General features: G+C 43.5%; 1 protein-coding gene across 3 annotated transcripts in view; it reads left to right on the top strand.

Moving 5' to 3' along the window:
- YIPF1 (Yip1 domain family member 1) overlaps positions 1-15,987 on the top strand; it is a 40,795-nt gene extending 24,808 nt beyond the window's left edge. For 2 of the 3 annotated variants that reach the window (XM_049879310.1, XM_049879309.1), the window contains 2 exons: positions 4,568-4,662; positions 15,806-15,987. In XM_049879310.1, the coding sequence (XP_049735267.1) occupies positions 4,568-4,654 (87 nt within the window). In that variant the 3' untranslated portion in view covers positions 4,655-4,662; positions 15,806-15,987. Of the gene's footprint in view, positions 1-691; positions 836-4,567; positions 4,663-15,805 lie in introns of those variants that run through there. The other variant, XR_007516653.1, reaches the window with a different exon arrangement.

The raw sequence follows: 15,987 nt of genomic DNA, 5'->3' as shown, positions 1-15,987 counted from the left end.
CTGTTACCCACTGGCTGTGTGAGCTTGGGCATGTTGCCCGACTTCTCTGAATCTTAATTTCTTAACCTGTAACATGGGTATAATACTTCTTGCAACAAAAGATTGTTCCCTTTCCTTTGATCCCAAGGAGACACGGTTTAATATCTTCTGTGTACATTGCTGTTTATGGACTTAGCAAGCCCTGATGCAACTTTTGAATAAAATCAGACCCCAAGAATGTTAAGGTGAAGATGTTAAGATGAAGGAAAGGACATGTCCCTGAGATGTCTTGAAGCACCTAGAACATGTCCACATAGCACATGTCTAGACCTATGGTCAACCTTTGCAGTTGAGGGAGTAGGTGTTTCTTTGATGCCATATGATCTTTCGTGTTTTTGCATAGACAACCATGACTCATTAGTGAGATCCCTGTATTTTATTAAACAAGCCTCATACAAAGTGCAGAGTTCTGAAATGTAGACCTGGTTTATGTGCATCTCACATGTGCCTTAGCATTAAGCTCTGGAGACAAAATTGTTGGTTTGACTCCTGGCAGAGTGACACTACCAGTTTCTGGCGCTTGGAGTCTCTGGGTCGACCCCTTGAAATGCTGCTATGACTCTTCTGCCTTCTGAAGAAGAACATCCTTTTCATTGTAACTAATCGCCTCTCACTGGCATCTTCCCCTCTCTTCTGAATTTTTTCCTTCTAGCTGGCTGAGAAGTTGGGGAAAAGAAGGAGGAAGAAGAAAAGCCATTGCCCTGTTCAGTTCTGTGAGGGATAGAGAGGAGCAGGGCAGACTGGACGATGGAGCAGGAAGTGTTACCTTCACTATTATTGGGAGCCTATTTCAATGGTACCTGTGGCAGGATCTTTTATCTCCTATGCACCCTACTCTCTTTTAGGGCAAATGGCATGAAAGATAGGATGTACTTGTTTGTCTTGCCTCAGGAACTTTCTGAAAGAGAGCGTTATAATAAGTAGAAAGAGTGCTAGACTGGGAGCTCTTAGTGTTATGAGCCTAGGCAAATGACATAACTCTCAGAGCCTTGGTTTCCTCACCTGTCATAGAGGTTCTGTGAGATGTGGCAAGATGGCTGTGATAGCCCTTCTTATGCTGTAAGGAGCACTTTAGATGTAAGGAAGTTATTAAAAGAGCCCCATTTAATCAGAAACTGCCAGGGCTAGTCTGTTCTTTTCTTCTTTAGGGCCCAATAAGAGTTGTCCAAGGCTACACAACTATTGAGTGGACTAAAACTCAAGTCTCCCACTTTAAAGACAGTGCCCGTTTCCATTGTAACTACATAACTGTCTCTCACTGGCATCTTACCATCTCCTGAACTTTTTTACCTGTTACATATCTGACTGAGAAGCTGGTGGAGAAAAGGAAGCAGGAGAAAAGATATTACCTTGTTCAGCTCTGTAAGGGAATCAGAGGAGCAGGGCAGATTGGATGATGGAGCGCTGCGGTAATTGCGTGGTGCAGAGCGCCTACTATGTGTCAGCTACTTCCTGGAGGGAAAAGCGCAGTTTTCTACCCTAGTAAGGGAGCCAACCTGTGGTGACATAATTAGCCAGGGGCCCACCATGCCTGGGTTTTGTTCTCCACACTGGAGATTGCCTCCTTTCTCTTCAGAGGAGATGGACAGTGCAAGAGCGCTGACCCAGAACTTGGAAGGCCTGGGTTTTAATCCCAGCCCCACCACTCCCTGCTTTGGTTCTAATCCCTCTCTGGCTCCTCACTTAGAAAAAGGAGCTGATCAGGCTGTAGTAACATCTTTAGTGTTGTTGTAAAGATTGAGCGATATTGTATGCAACCTGAAAAATATGACAAGCCACATAAACGGAAGACATTATTATTATTGGAAGGGCAGAGAGAGGAATTGGCGGGGGAGTTACTTGAGCTGAGGGACCCCGGCTGAACCAGACAGCTTGGCTTTCTCACTGTCCCCTGGAGAATACAGGTTGGTGTTTTTGCCTTAGTGCAGTGAAGCATGTGACAGTACCACATCTGCTGAGGGCCGTTGGGCACTCCACATGTAAACAATCTCTAAGTTTGTTCTAGAACACACCTGGAGGGATGACCAAGGAAGCACCTAGAGCATGTGTCCTTGGCCCGTGTTTGGAGATGCATAAGCCCATGATTGAGGTGGTTACCGCTGATACTAGAGGGTCCTGTGCGCTAGCTTTCCGCTGGTTGGCACTCCTGCCCCAACAGCTAGAGAGCCTGCTCTGGTATGATTTACCCTCAGGGCCTCCAGTACCTGGATCCACAGTGCCTGTGTCGTGTTATTAGCTGCCGTGGTATCAGCCCCTGACTCATGGCAACCCAGTATTACAGAGTAGAAGTGCTCCATAGGATTTTCTTGGCTGTCATCTTTATGGAAGCAGATGGCTGGGCCTTTCTTCTGTGGAGCTGCTGGGTGGGTTTGAACCGCTAATCAGGCTAGTAGCTGATCCCAGACTAATTGTGCCACCCAGGCTCTCTCTGCATAAGTGGCAAATTGCAGGCTGCATTGGAGAATAGAAGAGCATAGACTTTGGAGCTGGACACAGCTGGATTCAAATCATAGCTAAGACACGTATTAGTTGTGTAGCCTTAGGGAAATCTCTATCTCTTTGAACCTCACTTTCTCATCTTTAAAATGAAGATAAGTTGCCTGTTACAGGGTTAAGGAGCAGAATGATAATGAGGTATATACCTGGCATACAATAGGCACTCCCCAAATGATAGCTGTGGTTGTTATTGAGTATTTTGGGGATTAATGAGTAAATGAATCATAGAATTATAGCTTGTTCAAGGACAGGTTCCTGGAGATCATCTTTTCCAATTCTTTCATTTTACAGATAAGCAAATGGAGGCCCAGAGGGTTGGAATGACTTGCCCAAAGTCACAGAGCAAGTTGGTAGCAGAGCCAGATTGAGAACCTGGGCCTCCTAGCTCAGTCAGCCTGATGAGGGTTTCCTCCAGTGGCTTGGAAGAAAGGCATGGTTCCTGCCTATGGGGCTTTGTGGCTCAGTGCACCTGCAAGAGAATGGAGGACCCAACACTGGCGTTACGGGCCCTGTTCCTACCTTGTTAGGACTGTTCTTTCTCTGCCTCAGAAAACAGCTGCAGGAAGGGGACTTTTTAAAAGTAATGGAGTTCCTCTGAGAATGGGGCAGGCTAGACAATCTGCAGAAAAAGGCATCAGAGGGAACATTTTTGAAAAGGACTGTTGAAGAGTTAATATGGACTATGTTGTGGAAAGCTCCACCGTGTTGTGTTGGTGCCCCCTTGTGGCTAATAGGGAGCAGAGCTGGTGAAATGGCTCTTGACTGGGTGGCGTTTTGTCTTTTACTTTCATTAGGTACTGACTCCAGGGGGGAAGCATGAGTGTGCAGTGGTCCTTGGTATATTAACTGAGTCACTTTCTTGTGAGCAACCAGTATAAAGAGGCTGGTGAGCTAGGTGTTCTTCTGGGCTAAAGTTGGGATTCTCAGACCTTGAAACATAGGTGGAAAGGTTCTCCCTAATGTCTTTTCTCCTCCACCTCCTTCTGATTTGTGACAGTTAAAGTATAGATGGTGAGTGGAAGCACTTATGAAACCTTTCATTTTCCAGCTGAAGAATTATGAGGTAAGCCATGCCTAGCACTTTGTTTTAAAGGTCTGCAGAGAGCTGACTGGTTTAGTAACAATCTGTCATGGTTCGGTTCATTAAATATTGATCATTTACATAGTGTGCTGTGCCCTGTGCAAGGTGCTGGTGACACAGAGATGAAGAAGGACATAGTCCTTGCCCCAGAGGAAAGTCCATAAAATGTAGTGATTAAGAGTTTTAGAAGGAGCCCTGATGGTGCAATGGTTAAGCCCTCAGCTGCTAACCAAAAGGTTGGCGGTTTGAACCCATCCAGCGGCTCTGCGGGAGGAAGGACCTGGCAATCTGCTCTGATAAAGATTACCACCTGGAAAACCCTATGGGGCAGTTCTGCTGTGTTACATGGGGTCACTATGAGTTGGAATCAACTCATAGTATCTTAACAAGAACAACAGGAGCTTGAGCTTTGGAGTCAGACAGACCTAATTTTGCATCCTGGCTCCACCCCGCATTAGCTATGTGTACTTGATCAAATGACAGTTTCTCTGATCCTCAGTTTCTTCATTTGTCAAATGAGGGTAATAATAACTGCCTCACAGGGTTATGAGGTTTCGGTCAGATGATGTAAATGGTAGCTAAGTTTAAGAAAGAGGAAGACCCTCAATAACACGAATTGACACAGTGGCTGCAACAATGAGCTCAAGCATAACAGTGATTGTGAGGATGGCACAGGACTGGGCAGCATTTTGTTCTGTTGTACCCAGGGTCGCTACGAGTCAGAACCAACTTGACGGCACCTAACGACAGCAGCAAAGTTGAAAAAGGCACTCAGATTTGAGTAAGAGAGACAGACGTAAACAGACGCTTGTAATTCAGTGTAGTGACAGATGTGGAAGAGGGAAATGGAGGGGCCGTGAGAGCCCAAAAGTGCTGTTGGCATGGAGTCTAGAAGAACACTCACCTGGGCCACTGTTTCTTCCCTGCCCTCGTTGTTTTCCTTTATTCCAGGCATACTTTTTTGATGCACCAGAGATGGATCATTTCCCGACTACAGGGACTCCAAACCAAACAGTTACAGCAGCCAAGTCCAGCTAAAGAGGAAAGTAAGAGATTATATTTTTATTTCTTGTTGTCCAGTACAGTAAAAATGGGCATGTGCATCAGCGCCGTTACTGTTAACATCCAAACCCTTTATCTTTCTGCACAGTTGAGTGTGGTGTCTGTGTAATGTGTCCCTCTTGTCGAAGATTTCAACTTTGAAATTCCACATGGTGTTGGCCTTAGAGGGTTAAGAAGTGTGAGCTTAGATTTTTCTGTAAGAGGTCTTGCCTTTTGGTCCCAGCATCCTCTCTGCTCTCCTTCTTCTACCTTTCCAACAGCACAGTATAATCTGGGGTTGTTCCATTTGGCCCCATTCCTGGTGGTTTTTTCCAGTTTCTCTGTGACTTCTCAGATTAGATCCTGAGTGTGACCTCTCAAATTACTCGAGGGGTTCTTCTCAATACTTACAAATTTTCATGCCTGGTTTGTTCTTAAGACCTCTTTGATGACTCAACTAACTGTAGTTAGCAAAGTGAATTGGATCACAGGCAAAAGACTCAGCTCTTCTGTGGCCTGATCCTTGCATCCATGCTGAGCTGCTTGCCTTTGCACATGCTGTTCCAGTTGTCTGAAATGCTCTTCCCTTCCAACAGTCATTCCTTACCTTGTGATCCCATTACCGCTTGGATTACACATCAGTGCTTGAAACACTGATCTTGGACTGTCTGTGTGTCCATCTGCCCATCCATTTGTTTGTTCACTCATTTATTCATTCATTTGAGTGTATCTCCCCAGTTAGACTCAGCTCCATAAGAGCAAGAATGAATGTTACTCTGTGTCCTCATTGACTGCTATATGGCCTGGTATACAATTGGTCTCGGTATATGTTTACAGAATGAATGAATGAAGCCATACTGATCTCCCTGTGGACCGAGAACCTCCACTGTGTTTTGTAATCATAGGCTGTCCTTCCCACCCAAGTTGCTGTCTCCTAGCAGGATGTGGTGTGAAGACCAGGGCCTTTAAAATCAAATAGAATTAAAATTAAATCCCAGCCCTACCATGTACTAGCAGTGTGTTTTGGGCAAAGGGCTTACTGTCTCTGAGCCTCAGCTTCCTTATCTACAAAATAAAGGTGATAAAATCTGTATTACCAGATTGTGGTGAAGATTAGAGATAATGTTTATAAAAGCTCTTCACACACAGTTAAGGTGCTCAGCAAAATAATCAAAGCTACTGCTCTCTTCTTAGAGTGAGTCAGTAATTTGTTTTGAAATTTGGTGGTTCTTTGGAGTAAATCTAAGACATCCTATTTTTTCATCCATAAATACTTAGATTACATTTCTATAAAAGATAGCGACTTTAAAAAACATAATCACAGTACCACAATCACACCTAAAAAATTAACTCCTTAATATCAAACATACTTCAGTGTCGAATATCAAATTATACTGTAAGTATCATAACTTTTTTTTTTTTCAGTTTGTTTGAATCAGATTCAGGTAAGGTTCTCACTGACTTTCCCTTGACCCTTTATTTACTTTTTTAAAAACAACTATGGATTTTCCCTGTGCGTTGAGTTGCAGCCCTTGCAAGCTGACAAGTGTGATTGGTCAGAGGCCTCCCCAGTGGCCTTGTTGGTAAGACAATGGAATGACTAAGGAACTGTAAGATGTCACAGCCCACCTTCCCCACTGACTCTTCACATGAGCATGTGGTGTTAGCATCAAAGAAAGAGCCCTTGGAGATGGTATGGGCTTTCCTCTCCTTTTTATAGTTTGGAAGCCAAGGCCATGGGAGGACAGTGCCACCCCAGAGTTCAATGGCAAAGCTGAGCCTAGAGTCTTAACCAAAAAAAGCAAAACAAAACCCAGTGCCGTTGAGTCGATTCCAACTCGTAGAGACCCTATAGGACAGAGTAGAACTGCCCCATAGAGTTTCCAAGGAGCGCCTGGTGGATTCAAACTGCCGACCCTTTGGTTAGCAGCCATAGCACTTAACCACTACGCCACCAGGGTTTCCAGACTCTTAACAAACATGTGTATATCACATTCTATTTTATAAAACATTTTCCAGATCACTCTTTTCATTGGTTGCTTTTGCCAGCCCTGTCAACCCCATTGTATACATGAGAAGGCTGGGTGTAATAGGCCTGAGTTGGCTAAAATCACCTACTTCTTAGAGGCAGAGCTGGAACTAAAACCAAAGTCTGAGATTTTTTCACTTTCCCATTTCTTTGGGTGATTTTGTTTGTTTGTTTAACCACCGAAAGGTACAGGCTTCCATTGCCAGCGTTGCTGGCCTTTGGCTTCCCTCTGGAGTCCACATTTGCAGGTTTAGAAGTGCTTTAGTTTTGAGGTCTCCATGTCTCTTTGATTGTACATCCTATCAATTAAAGGTTTGAATACTGTGTTACATACCTATTGCTGCCTAACAATATTGCCACAAACTTAGCAGATTAAAGAACACAAATTTATTACCTTATAGTTTCTGCGGGTTAGGAATCTGGGTGTAGCTTAACTTGGTCCTTTCCTCCAGGTTCTCTCGTAAGGCTGCAATCAAAGCATTGGCCAGGGCTGGGGTCTCATCTAAAAGCTAGAATGAAGAAGAGTTGTCTTCCAAGTTCACATCGTTGTTGGTAGGATTCAGTTCCTTGTGGCCTGTTGGACTGAGGTCCTCAGCTCCTTTTTGGATGTTGGCTGGAGGCCACCCTCAGATCTTTGCCATGTGGGCTTCTCCATATGGCAGTTTACTTCATGAAAGCCATCAAGGGGGGAGTCAATAGAGAGAGTCTGTTAGCAAGATAGAAGTTACAATCATATATAATGTAATTATGGAAGTGACGTCCATCACCTTTTGCTGTATTCTATTGCGTTAAAGCAAGTCACAGCTAGACTTTTCTGGAACCATTGGGGCTGGATGAATTCCCGAGAAACTATTGCCCTGAGATAATATTTAAACCTTAAACCAAAAATATCCCCTGAATTCTTTTTTAAACCAAACAAAGGTTTAGTTTAATTAGTAAAGAATGTCTGCCCTGAGCATCATGCTTAATGTAAAGAATTATCCACCTGGGATCAAACTGACAACAGTAACTCAAAGGTTAGATAAGATGCTTAGGGGGCAGTGAGTTTATGTCAGTGGGGGAGGAAGTTTGAAAAGGAGAGTGAGGATGGTTATACAACATGAAGAATGTATTCAGTGTCACTGAATTGTACATTAGAAATTGTTGAATTGGTGTATATTTTCAGGAACAATTAAAAAAAAAAAAAAAAAGACAGCCACTAACAAAAATAATCAAGTTACAAATCTCACCCATACTCAAGGCAAGGGTTTTACACACAGGCATGAATACGTGAAGGCATTGAGGCCATTTGAGTCTGTGATATGTGCATATTTGAAGTATTTGCATATACTGTTGACAGTCAAGGAGCTCTGATGGTGCAGCCCTTCAGCTTCTAAACTGAGGGTGGTGGTTTGGAGCTGCTGGAACCCACCCAGCAACTCTGTGGGAAAAAGGCCTGGTGAACTACTACTATAAAGATTGCAGCCTAGAAGAAACTAGGGGCAGTTCTACTCTGTCACATGGATTGCTGTGAGTCAAAAATTAACTCAGTGGCACCCAACAACAACTTGTTAATCTGTCTATTAACTATTAAAGCTTAATTTCTTATTTTTTAATAGAAAATAAATATAGAGGTCCTAATATTTCCCTCCCACTACCCCAGTGGATTTTTTTGGTGGCTGTCTTAGTCATCTAGTGCTGCTATAACAGAAATAGCATAAGTGGATGGCTTTAACAAAGAGAAATTTACTCTTTCACAGTTCAGTAAGCTAGAAGTCCGAATTCAGGGCTCCAGCTCCAGGGAAGGCTTTCTGTCTCTGTTGGCTCTGGAGGAAGGTCCTTGTGATGCATCAGTCTTCCCTTGGTCTGGGAGCATCTCAGCACAGGAACCTCAGGTCCAAAGGTTGCGCTCTGCTCCCAGCACTGCTTTCTTGGCGGTATGAGGTCCCCCTGTCTCTCTACTCGCTTCTCTCTCTTATATCTCAAAAGAAATGGGCTTAAGATACCATCCAATCTTGTAGACCTCATCAATATAACTGCTGTTAATCCATTCTATAACATTGTAGTGATAGGGTGTACAACATACAGGAAAATCACATAAAATGATGGGCAGTCACATAAAATGGTTGGACAGTCACACAATACTGGGCATCATGGCCCAGCCAAGTTGACAGATATTTTGGGGGGACACAGTTCATGACAGTGGCCACCACCTTAGGTTGAGCTTGTGGTAGCTTATTTGCATTACAGTGTGTCTACACACTTGTTCAGTTCATCCTGCAGATGGGCTCCATTAGCAGAGAAGGTCCTGGGGCATGGTGGATCTCTTCTTCAGACTGAGGCGCGTGGGGAAGGGACCGGGTCTAATTTGTCTCAGACTTCCTGGTACCTAGCCAGTGCCAGGCTGGCACAGACGGAGCAAGAATTCAGTTAATATTGGGTGAGCGCTTGTGACTCTTTGCAAGATTAAGGCAAGAGTTATAGGATATGAGCTTTTATCAGAGGTGCTGCAGCTCACTGCGTCCCAGAGAATGCCAGCCTTTATCAGTCACTCTCTTACTCACATGTTGAGGATAGTGTGTGGCCACTATGGACCAGAAAATCAAATACAGCCTCTGTCCTGAAGGAGCCTCAGTCTGAGGGGTAAAACAGCTAAACAAATAATGACCATGTTGTGTGAGATGTGCCATGGCCAAAGTTGTGAACTGCATTGTGGGAGCACAGAAAGGGGTGACCATTTGGCCTTAGGGGAGGCTTCACAGAGGGCCTTGTTTGAACTGGGTCCTGAAGGTGAACAGAAGCAATCAGCCATTTTTCTGAGAAGAGTGGTCAGCTTCCCCTGGCTTTTGTGAGGGTGAAGACATGGGTTATTCTGTGGGACACGATGACGTGATATGGGCTCGCTCCACTGAACCTAAGGACATCTGAGCCCAGTTGAAGAAGGACAGAGGTAGAGACCCCAGTGGTAGCAGTTGCCTAGGCCTTCCTTGTTCCAGAGTGCCCAACATCACTCTGATGAGACCTGGTAAGGAACTCTCATTACCTGTTCCTGAGCTGGGACTTCAGCTTGTTACTTCCATTGGTTGTGAAGGCTGCAGATGAAGTGCCCCAGATGCTATAACCCTTCGGAGAGTCAGAGGCTGGCATCTGAGGAGAGCCTAGCCCTCATAGCCCTTGCAGACCTCATGGTCTGATTTATATAGATTTGATACTTTTGGACTTTGCTCAGATCTGTAAACTTCGGTGTCAGTACCTCCATTTGGGTGTCAAGCCTCCAGATGAGATAGTGATGAACAGCTTCTTTGGAGCCTCCTTGGCAGAAGCATCAATTGCTTTGCCAGTGAGGGGGGCTGTCCAGAGCCTCGGGTACTGCAGATGTATGAGCTGGCTGTGCCTTCTACTGTAATCTCTGGACTCCCAGCTTTCACCGAAAAAGAATGGTTTCTAATCTCACTGATAACCTTCCCCATGTAAATCTGTGCATCTGGGGGCTTAGCCTGGAACAGATTACTGGGAGAGCATTAACCCTTCTCTCCTTGGAATCTCAGGGTCATAGGGAAGCCTCCAATTACTTGTAATCAGGGAAGCCATCCCTACATAAGTCATTGAAATATCATTATAAAGAACATCTGGTTTCTTTCTTCCTCTCTCCTGTCTTTATTAATTTATCACCTGAGGGCCAGGGCCATTTCTTCTGTGAGCCAAGACCCTGCTAAGGCCTGGAAACTGTCCCTAGCGTTAGCTTGAGGGATGCAGTATCTGAAGGGCTGCATCCAGATTAGAGCTGGCTTCCCAGGGGCGTTGACAAGTGGGCCTGTCCAGAGGAGGGCAGCCAACAGATAATTATATTGCAGTGTGATAAGGGCTTTAATAAGAGATGAACAAAGGGCTTCTAGAGGCTCTTTTGTAATTAAAACCCTCCTGATTTGATACACAGGGTTTATATGCAATTATTCTTTCACTTATGTCAAGAGCATTCATTTCATAAGCCAAAGTTACAAACCTTTTTACTAGGCTTATACACATCAGTTCTTTTATTCTGGAATCAACTTTAATTCAATGCTATGATCACTTATCATGTAGTGTAATTCCTTTTAACACAGAGCACCCAAACAGCGTAATTTCATGCCACCGCTAACTCTATTTTCTACCAGGACCCTTATTTCTTTCCACACCATGTCTGAAATGTCCCTGCCCAGAGATGTCATTTTCAGTTCCTGGGCTGTTTCTTTGTTCTTCCTTCTTTGAGGTAGGTCTTCAGGACAATAGAAGATAAGGGAACCTTTTTAAGCCTTTTTTAGTGGAAAATTTTAAACAGACAAAAGTAGGATGAATAGTATAATGAATCCCCAGGTACCCATCATCTAGTTTCAATAAGTGCCAACTCTTGGTCAGTCTTATTTTAACCTTACAGCTGTCAATTCCCCATCTCTTCTCCCATTTTATTTGGAAGTAAATCTAAGACATCCCGTTAAAAACATTACCACAGTATCATAGTCACACCCTTAAGTGTTTGAATAGCAAATTGTATTATAAATATCATAACTTTTTTTTTTTTTCAGTTTGTTTGAATCAAATTCAAGTAAGATTCACTTACTGCAATTGGTTGATGTCTCTTAAGGGTCTTTTAAATTATAGATTACTACTTTATCTCCCTCCCTGTCTTTTTTTCCTTGCTGATTATTTTTTGAAGAATCATTATCCTATAGTTTCTCGCTGTCTGGATTTTGCTGATTGTATCTCCATGGTGTCATTAACATGTTGCCCTGCCCTCTGTTTTCCATGAATTGGTGGTTGGATCCAAAGGTTTGGTCAGATTCAGGTTTGATTTTTTTTTTTTTGGCAATATATGTGGTGTTAAATTCTTCCATCCAGAAACTCATATTGTTTCTTTTTGACGTTAGTGACTGTTGATGATCAGTGCTGAGATTCATTCGTTCACTAGGGGTTTCAAGTGGTGATATTCTGTCCTTCTTTCTTTGTTTACTAACTAGAATGCTTCTTTAATGAGAATACTTCCTTCAACTATTATTTGGTTACCTAGTGGTACAGTTTGTTTAAGGAAGTCAGGATAAGTGATTCTTTCCCATTATTTGCCTGCTTTCAAAATAGTTGGGTTACTAGTATTCCCCAACAGTGTCCGTCCATTACAAGTATTATCCTTATCGATGCTCAAATTGCACTATCTTTGCCCAATGGGAGCCTTCAAGTTGGCTCCTGACACAACCCTGGTACTCTCTGGTAGTTCCCTTGCTATCTATTAAGACAGAATATTCTGGGCTCATTTTGAACATTTCCAATCCCAGACCCAGACTTAAGCCACTGCTCTAAGGAGTCCTGGTTCCTTTCAGTGAGGAAATAGTATTTCAAGATCACAGTGGATACACTAGTGGTGATTACTGCAACTGGTGTGGTCATTGTGTTCAGGCCTTTTCAGTGTTTATAGTCAGGAAATATGTTTTTGTTTGTTTGTTTTTTAAAGATAAGATACATCATGAGTTCATACTGCTACTTCCAATTCCTATTTAGTACTACAGGATTTTTACTAAATTTCCTTTATATCTATATGTCCTTTCTCCCACACTGAGGCTCTTTCTTCTCAGCAACACCAGGAAAATAGAGGGCAGGATTGGAATATCACATAAGTACTATTTGTTTTATCCCACCGTACACTCATGGCAGTCTAAGAGTAACAGTACCAACACTACCACTGACTATAGGAAATACTATCTTAAAATCTTTTAAGATTTTTTTTCCAGTCCTTTTAGTCCTTAGGGTATATCTTTCTAGGGATGTTTAGTCAAATTACTGTGTTTTTAAGTCAGTTGTCATAGTTTCTCTTACTAACTGGACTATACAGTTAGGTATGATTATAACTTATAAAAGTTTCTAGCAGCATTTACCTGTGATGTAACACTTCGGAGACACTATTGGAATGTCTTCATTTGAGAATAATGGCAAAACTTCTTGTTTTTAGGTGCTATTGAGTTGATTCCAACTCACAGCAACCTTATGTACAATAGAATGAACACTGCCCAGTCCTGTGCCATCCTCACATTTGTTGCTATGTTTGAGCCCGTTGTTACAGCCACTACCGTCCTAAAAACATATTCTCATGGTGTCACTTTTCTGCTTTAAAACGTCTTTGCTGCTCCCCACTGGCTGAGATCCAAGGCCCATGGCCTGGCACTCAAGGTTTTTTATAATCTGGCCTCCGCCAACCATTGCAGCCTCATGTTCTGACCTGTGCCACAGTCTCACTGAATTTCTCTTTGTTCTCTCAATTTTCTGCAGTCTGGAATGCCCTTCCCTGCCTTGTCTACTTAGTGACTCCTATTTTTTCTTCAGGACCCATTTCAGATACCCTCTCCTTGCTGAAGTTTTTGTTGAATTCTCCAGGTAGAACTACATCCTTCTTTCTCTCTACTCTCTCACGGCCCCTGTATGCTCCTCTGCTACTGCGATTATCTTGTTTACTGTTACTTCCTAGGCTGGGAGGTACTTGAGGGCAGAGATCTCTTTACCAGGATAGTCCTAGTACCCAGCAGGCACTCAGGGAAAGCTTGATTTGAATGCATGACAGTTAGTATACAGACCATGTGGCATCCAAAACTTTCCTGGGTTTATTTGCCAAATTGCTTGGGAACTTTTTACTTGTTCATTTATTAAAGGCCTACTGTGCACTATGTACCAGGGCTACTGAGGTGAATAGTAAAGATAGGTTCTTATCCTCTCAGATTTTACAGCCTAATTTTTTTTCTCATGCATTATACAGACTAGAAGGCCCTTCTAAATTAAAGAGAGAATCATGACACTGAGGTCTGTTAATTTGGAATACCCCAGATCAGGCAATGGTGACATTGGCCAGGCCTGGGGCAAGGACGGGAGCAGGGCATGCCTGTGCCACAGTGGGGTCACCCAAGGTGGGGAACCAAAAGTGGTCAGGAGTCAGGTCCTAGTCCAGGAAGAAGCAGAGGCAAACCCTGAGAGGCAAGGAAGTGTTGGCTGTTGGTGACATTATGGATCAAGGTTGGCACAAAGAGCAGTATTGCTTTACCTGCTACCCTGTGGCCTAAGTGCCAGGAATTCCCTACCTCTGTCCTCCAGGCCACCCATTAAAAGCTGGCAGCAGAAGGGAATTTTCTGTCTTCAAATCCTCCTGTAGTCTTGACATTAATTTGGAACAGACAGCTAGAAAGACAAGAGAAAAACAGAGTGTATGGTTATGAAAATAAAATATTTAGTGCCTGCCCTGCGGGCTGGTTTGTCTCTGCCTTTATTTAGCATTTCAGAAACCAGAGCTGATGTTTACTAGGAGATTGACTAGGGTTTAGGCTCTTTTCCTCCAGCAAATTACATCTTCTACCCTTCTTTAACCACTTTCACAGATACTTTGTTGGTAACTTTTCCCTTTTCTTGAGCCTTCTTAAAAACTTTTTATTTTTGCCTCCTGTCATTTAAAGAACAAAATCCAAGCTCCTGGCTTACTGTGATCTATCCCTAATCTGTTTGTCCTGCCTCATATCCTGCCATTGTCCCTAGTATAACCTTATGTTTCAACTATCACAAACAGCTTTTGCATTTCCCAAATCTTTTTATGTCCCTCTGTATCCACTTTTGGATCCCTGGTGGTACAGTGGTTAAGAGTTTGGCAGCTAACCAAAAGGTCAGCAGTTCGAATCCACCAGCCACTCCTTGGAAACTCTATGGGGCTGTTCTGTTCTGTCCTGTAGGGTCACTATAAGTCAGAATCGACTAGAAGGCAACAGGTTTGGTTTGATTTTTTGGTATATCCACTTTGGAAGGGCACTGGTGGTTCAGTGGTAGAATTCTAGCCTTCCATGTGGGAGACCCAGATTCGATTCCCACCCAGTGCGCCTCATGCGCAGCCATCACCTGTCTGTCACTGACGCTTGTGTGTTGCCATGATGCTGAACAGGTTTCAGCAGAACTTCTAGACTAAAATGGACTAGGAAGAAAGGTCTGGTGATCTGCTTCTGAAAATCAGCCAGTGAAAATCCTATGAATCACAACAGTCCAGTCTGCAACCATCATGGGGGCAGTCCAGGACTGGGCAGTGTTTCCACTGTACATGGGCTCATCATGAGTCAAGGGTCAGCTGGCCCACAGCTAACAACAACATATTCACTTTGTCTTTCCTCCTCTAGCACCTAAAATAATGCAATCATGGAGAAGAGAGAGAGAGAGAGAAGGATGGATGAGTGAGGGTAGTTTTGGAATCTTGGTAAGAGAAGGTCATGGGATTTCCAGGGAAATAGGAAAACTTTTTTTTTTTTTTAATTTTTATTGTGCTTTAAGTGAAAGTTTACAAATCAAGTCAGTATCTGACACAAAAACTTATATACACCTTGCTACTTACTCCCAATTGCTCTACCCCTAATCAGACAGCCCGCTCCCTCCCTCCACTCTCTCTTTTCATGTTTATTTTATCAGCTTCTAGCCCCCTCCACCCTCTCATCTCCTCTCCAGGCAGGAGATGCCAACATAGTCTCAAGTGTCCACCTGATCCAAGAAGCTCACTCCTCACCAGCATCCCTCTCCAACCCATTGTCCAGTCCAATCCCTGTCTGAAGAGTTGGCTTTGGGAATGGTTTTTCTCCTGGGCCAACAGAAGGAATGGGAATCATGATCACCGGGGTCCTTCTAGTCTCAGTCAGACCGTTAAGTCTGGTCTTTGTCCAAGAATTTGGGGTCTGCATCCTACTGCTCTCCTGCTCCCTCGGGGGTTCTCTGTTGTGTTCCCTGTCGGGGCAGTCATGGGTTATAGCTGGGCACCATCTTGTTCTTCTGGTCTCAGGCTGATGTAGTCTCTGGTTCATGTGTCCCTTTCTGTCTCTTGGGCTTGTAATTACCTTGTGTCCTTGGTGTTCTTCATTCTCCTTTGATCCAGGTGGGTTGAGACCAAGGAAGACTTTTAAAAATGTCTTACTGCCCTCCAACAGTAAGTCTTCCTTTGAGCACATAAATTGGGGCTCACCATTCAAGATTTTAGGAGTTGGTAGCAAGGGCCTGGCCTGGTGCTAGAGTTAGACCTCTAAATATAAATACCTTTTTCTACAATTTAGCTCCTTTTTGTAGGAGAAATCTTAATCTTGAAAGCCGCTCTTTTTGTTTTTCAGTTTTCTGTTATGTTTTTTGGAATGTGGTTCTTTGGGACATGGCGTCCACCACAGGAATGCAGAATGACCAAAGCCAGCAAGAAAACTGATGGAATGGTACCAGTGTTGACATGGATGGTGCCAAACTGAAGCCCAGCCACCGATTTAACCATCAAAAAATTAAATGTTGTTCAGTACATGTA

The sequence above is a fragment of the Elephas maximus genome, chromosome 3 (assembly GCF_024166365.1).
Source record: "Elephas maximus indicus isolate mEleMax1 chromosome 3, mEleMax1 primary haplotype, whole genome shotgun sequence".
Lineage (NCBI taxonomy): Eukaryota > Metazoa > Chordata > Mammalia > Proboscidea > Elephantidae > Elephas > Elephas maximus.
Note: the sequence above shows the minus strand (reverse complement) of the source record. Positions and strands in the feature narration are given on the sequence as shown.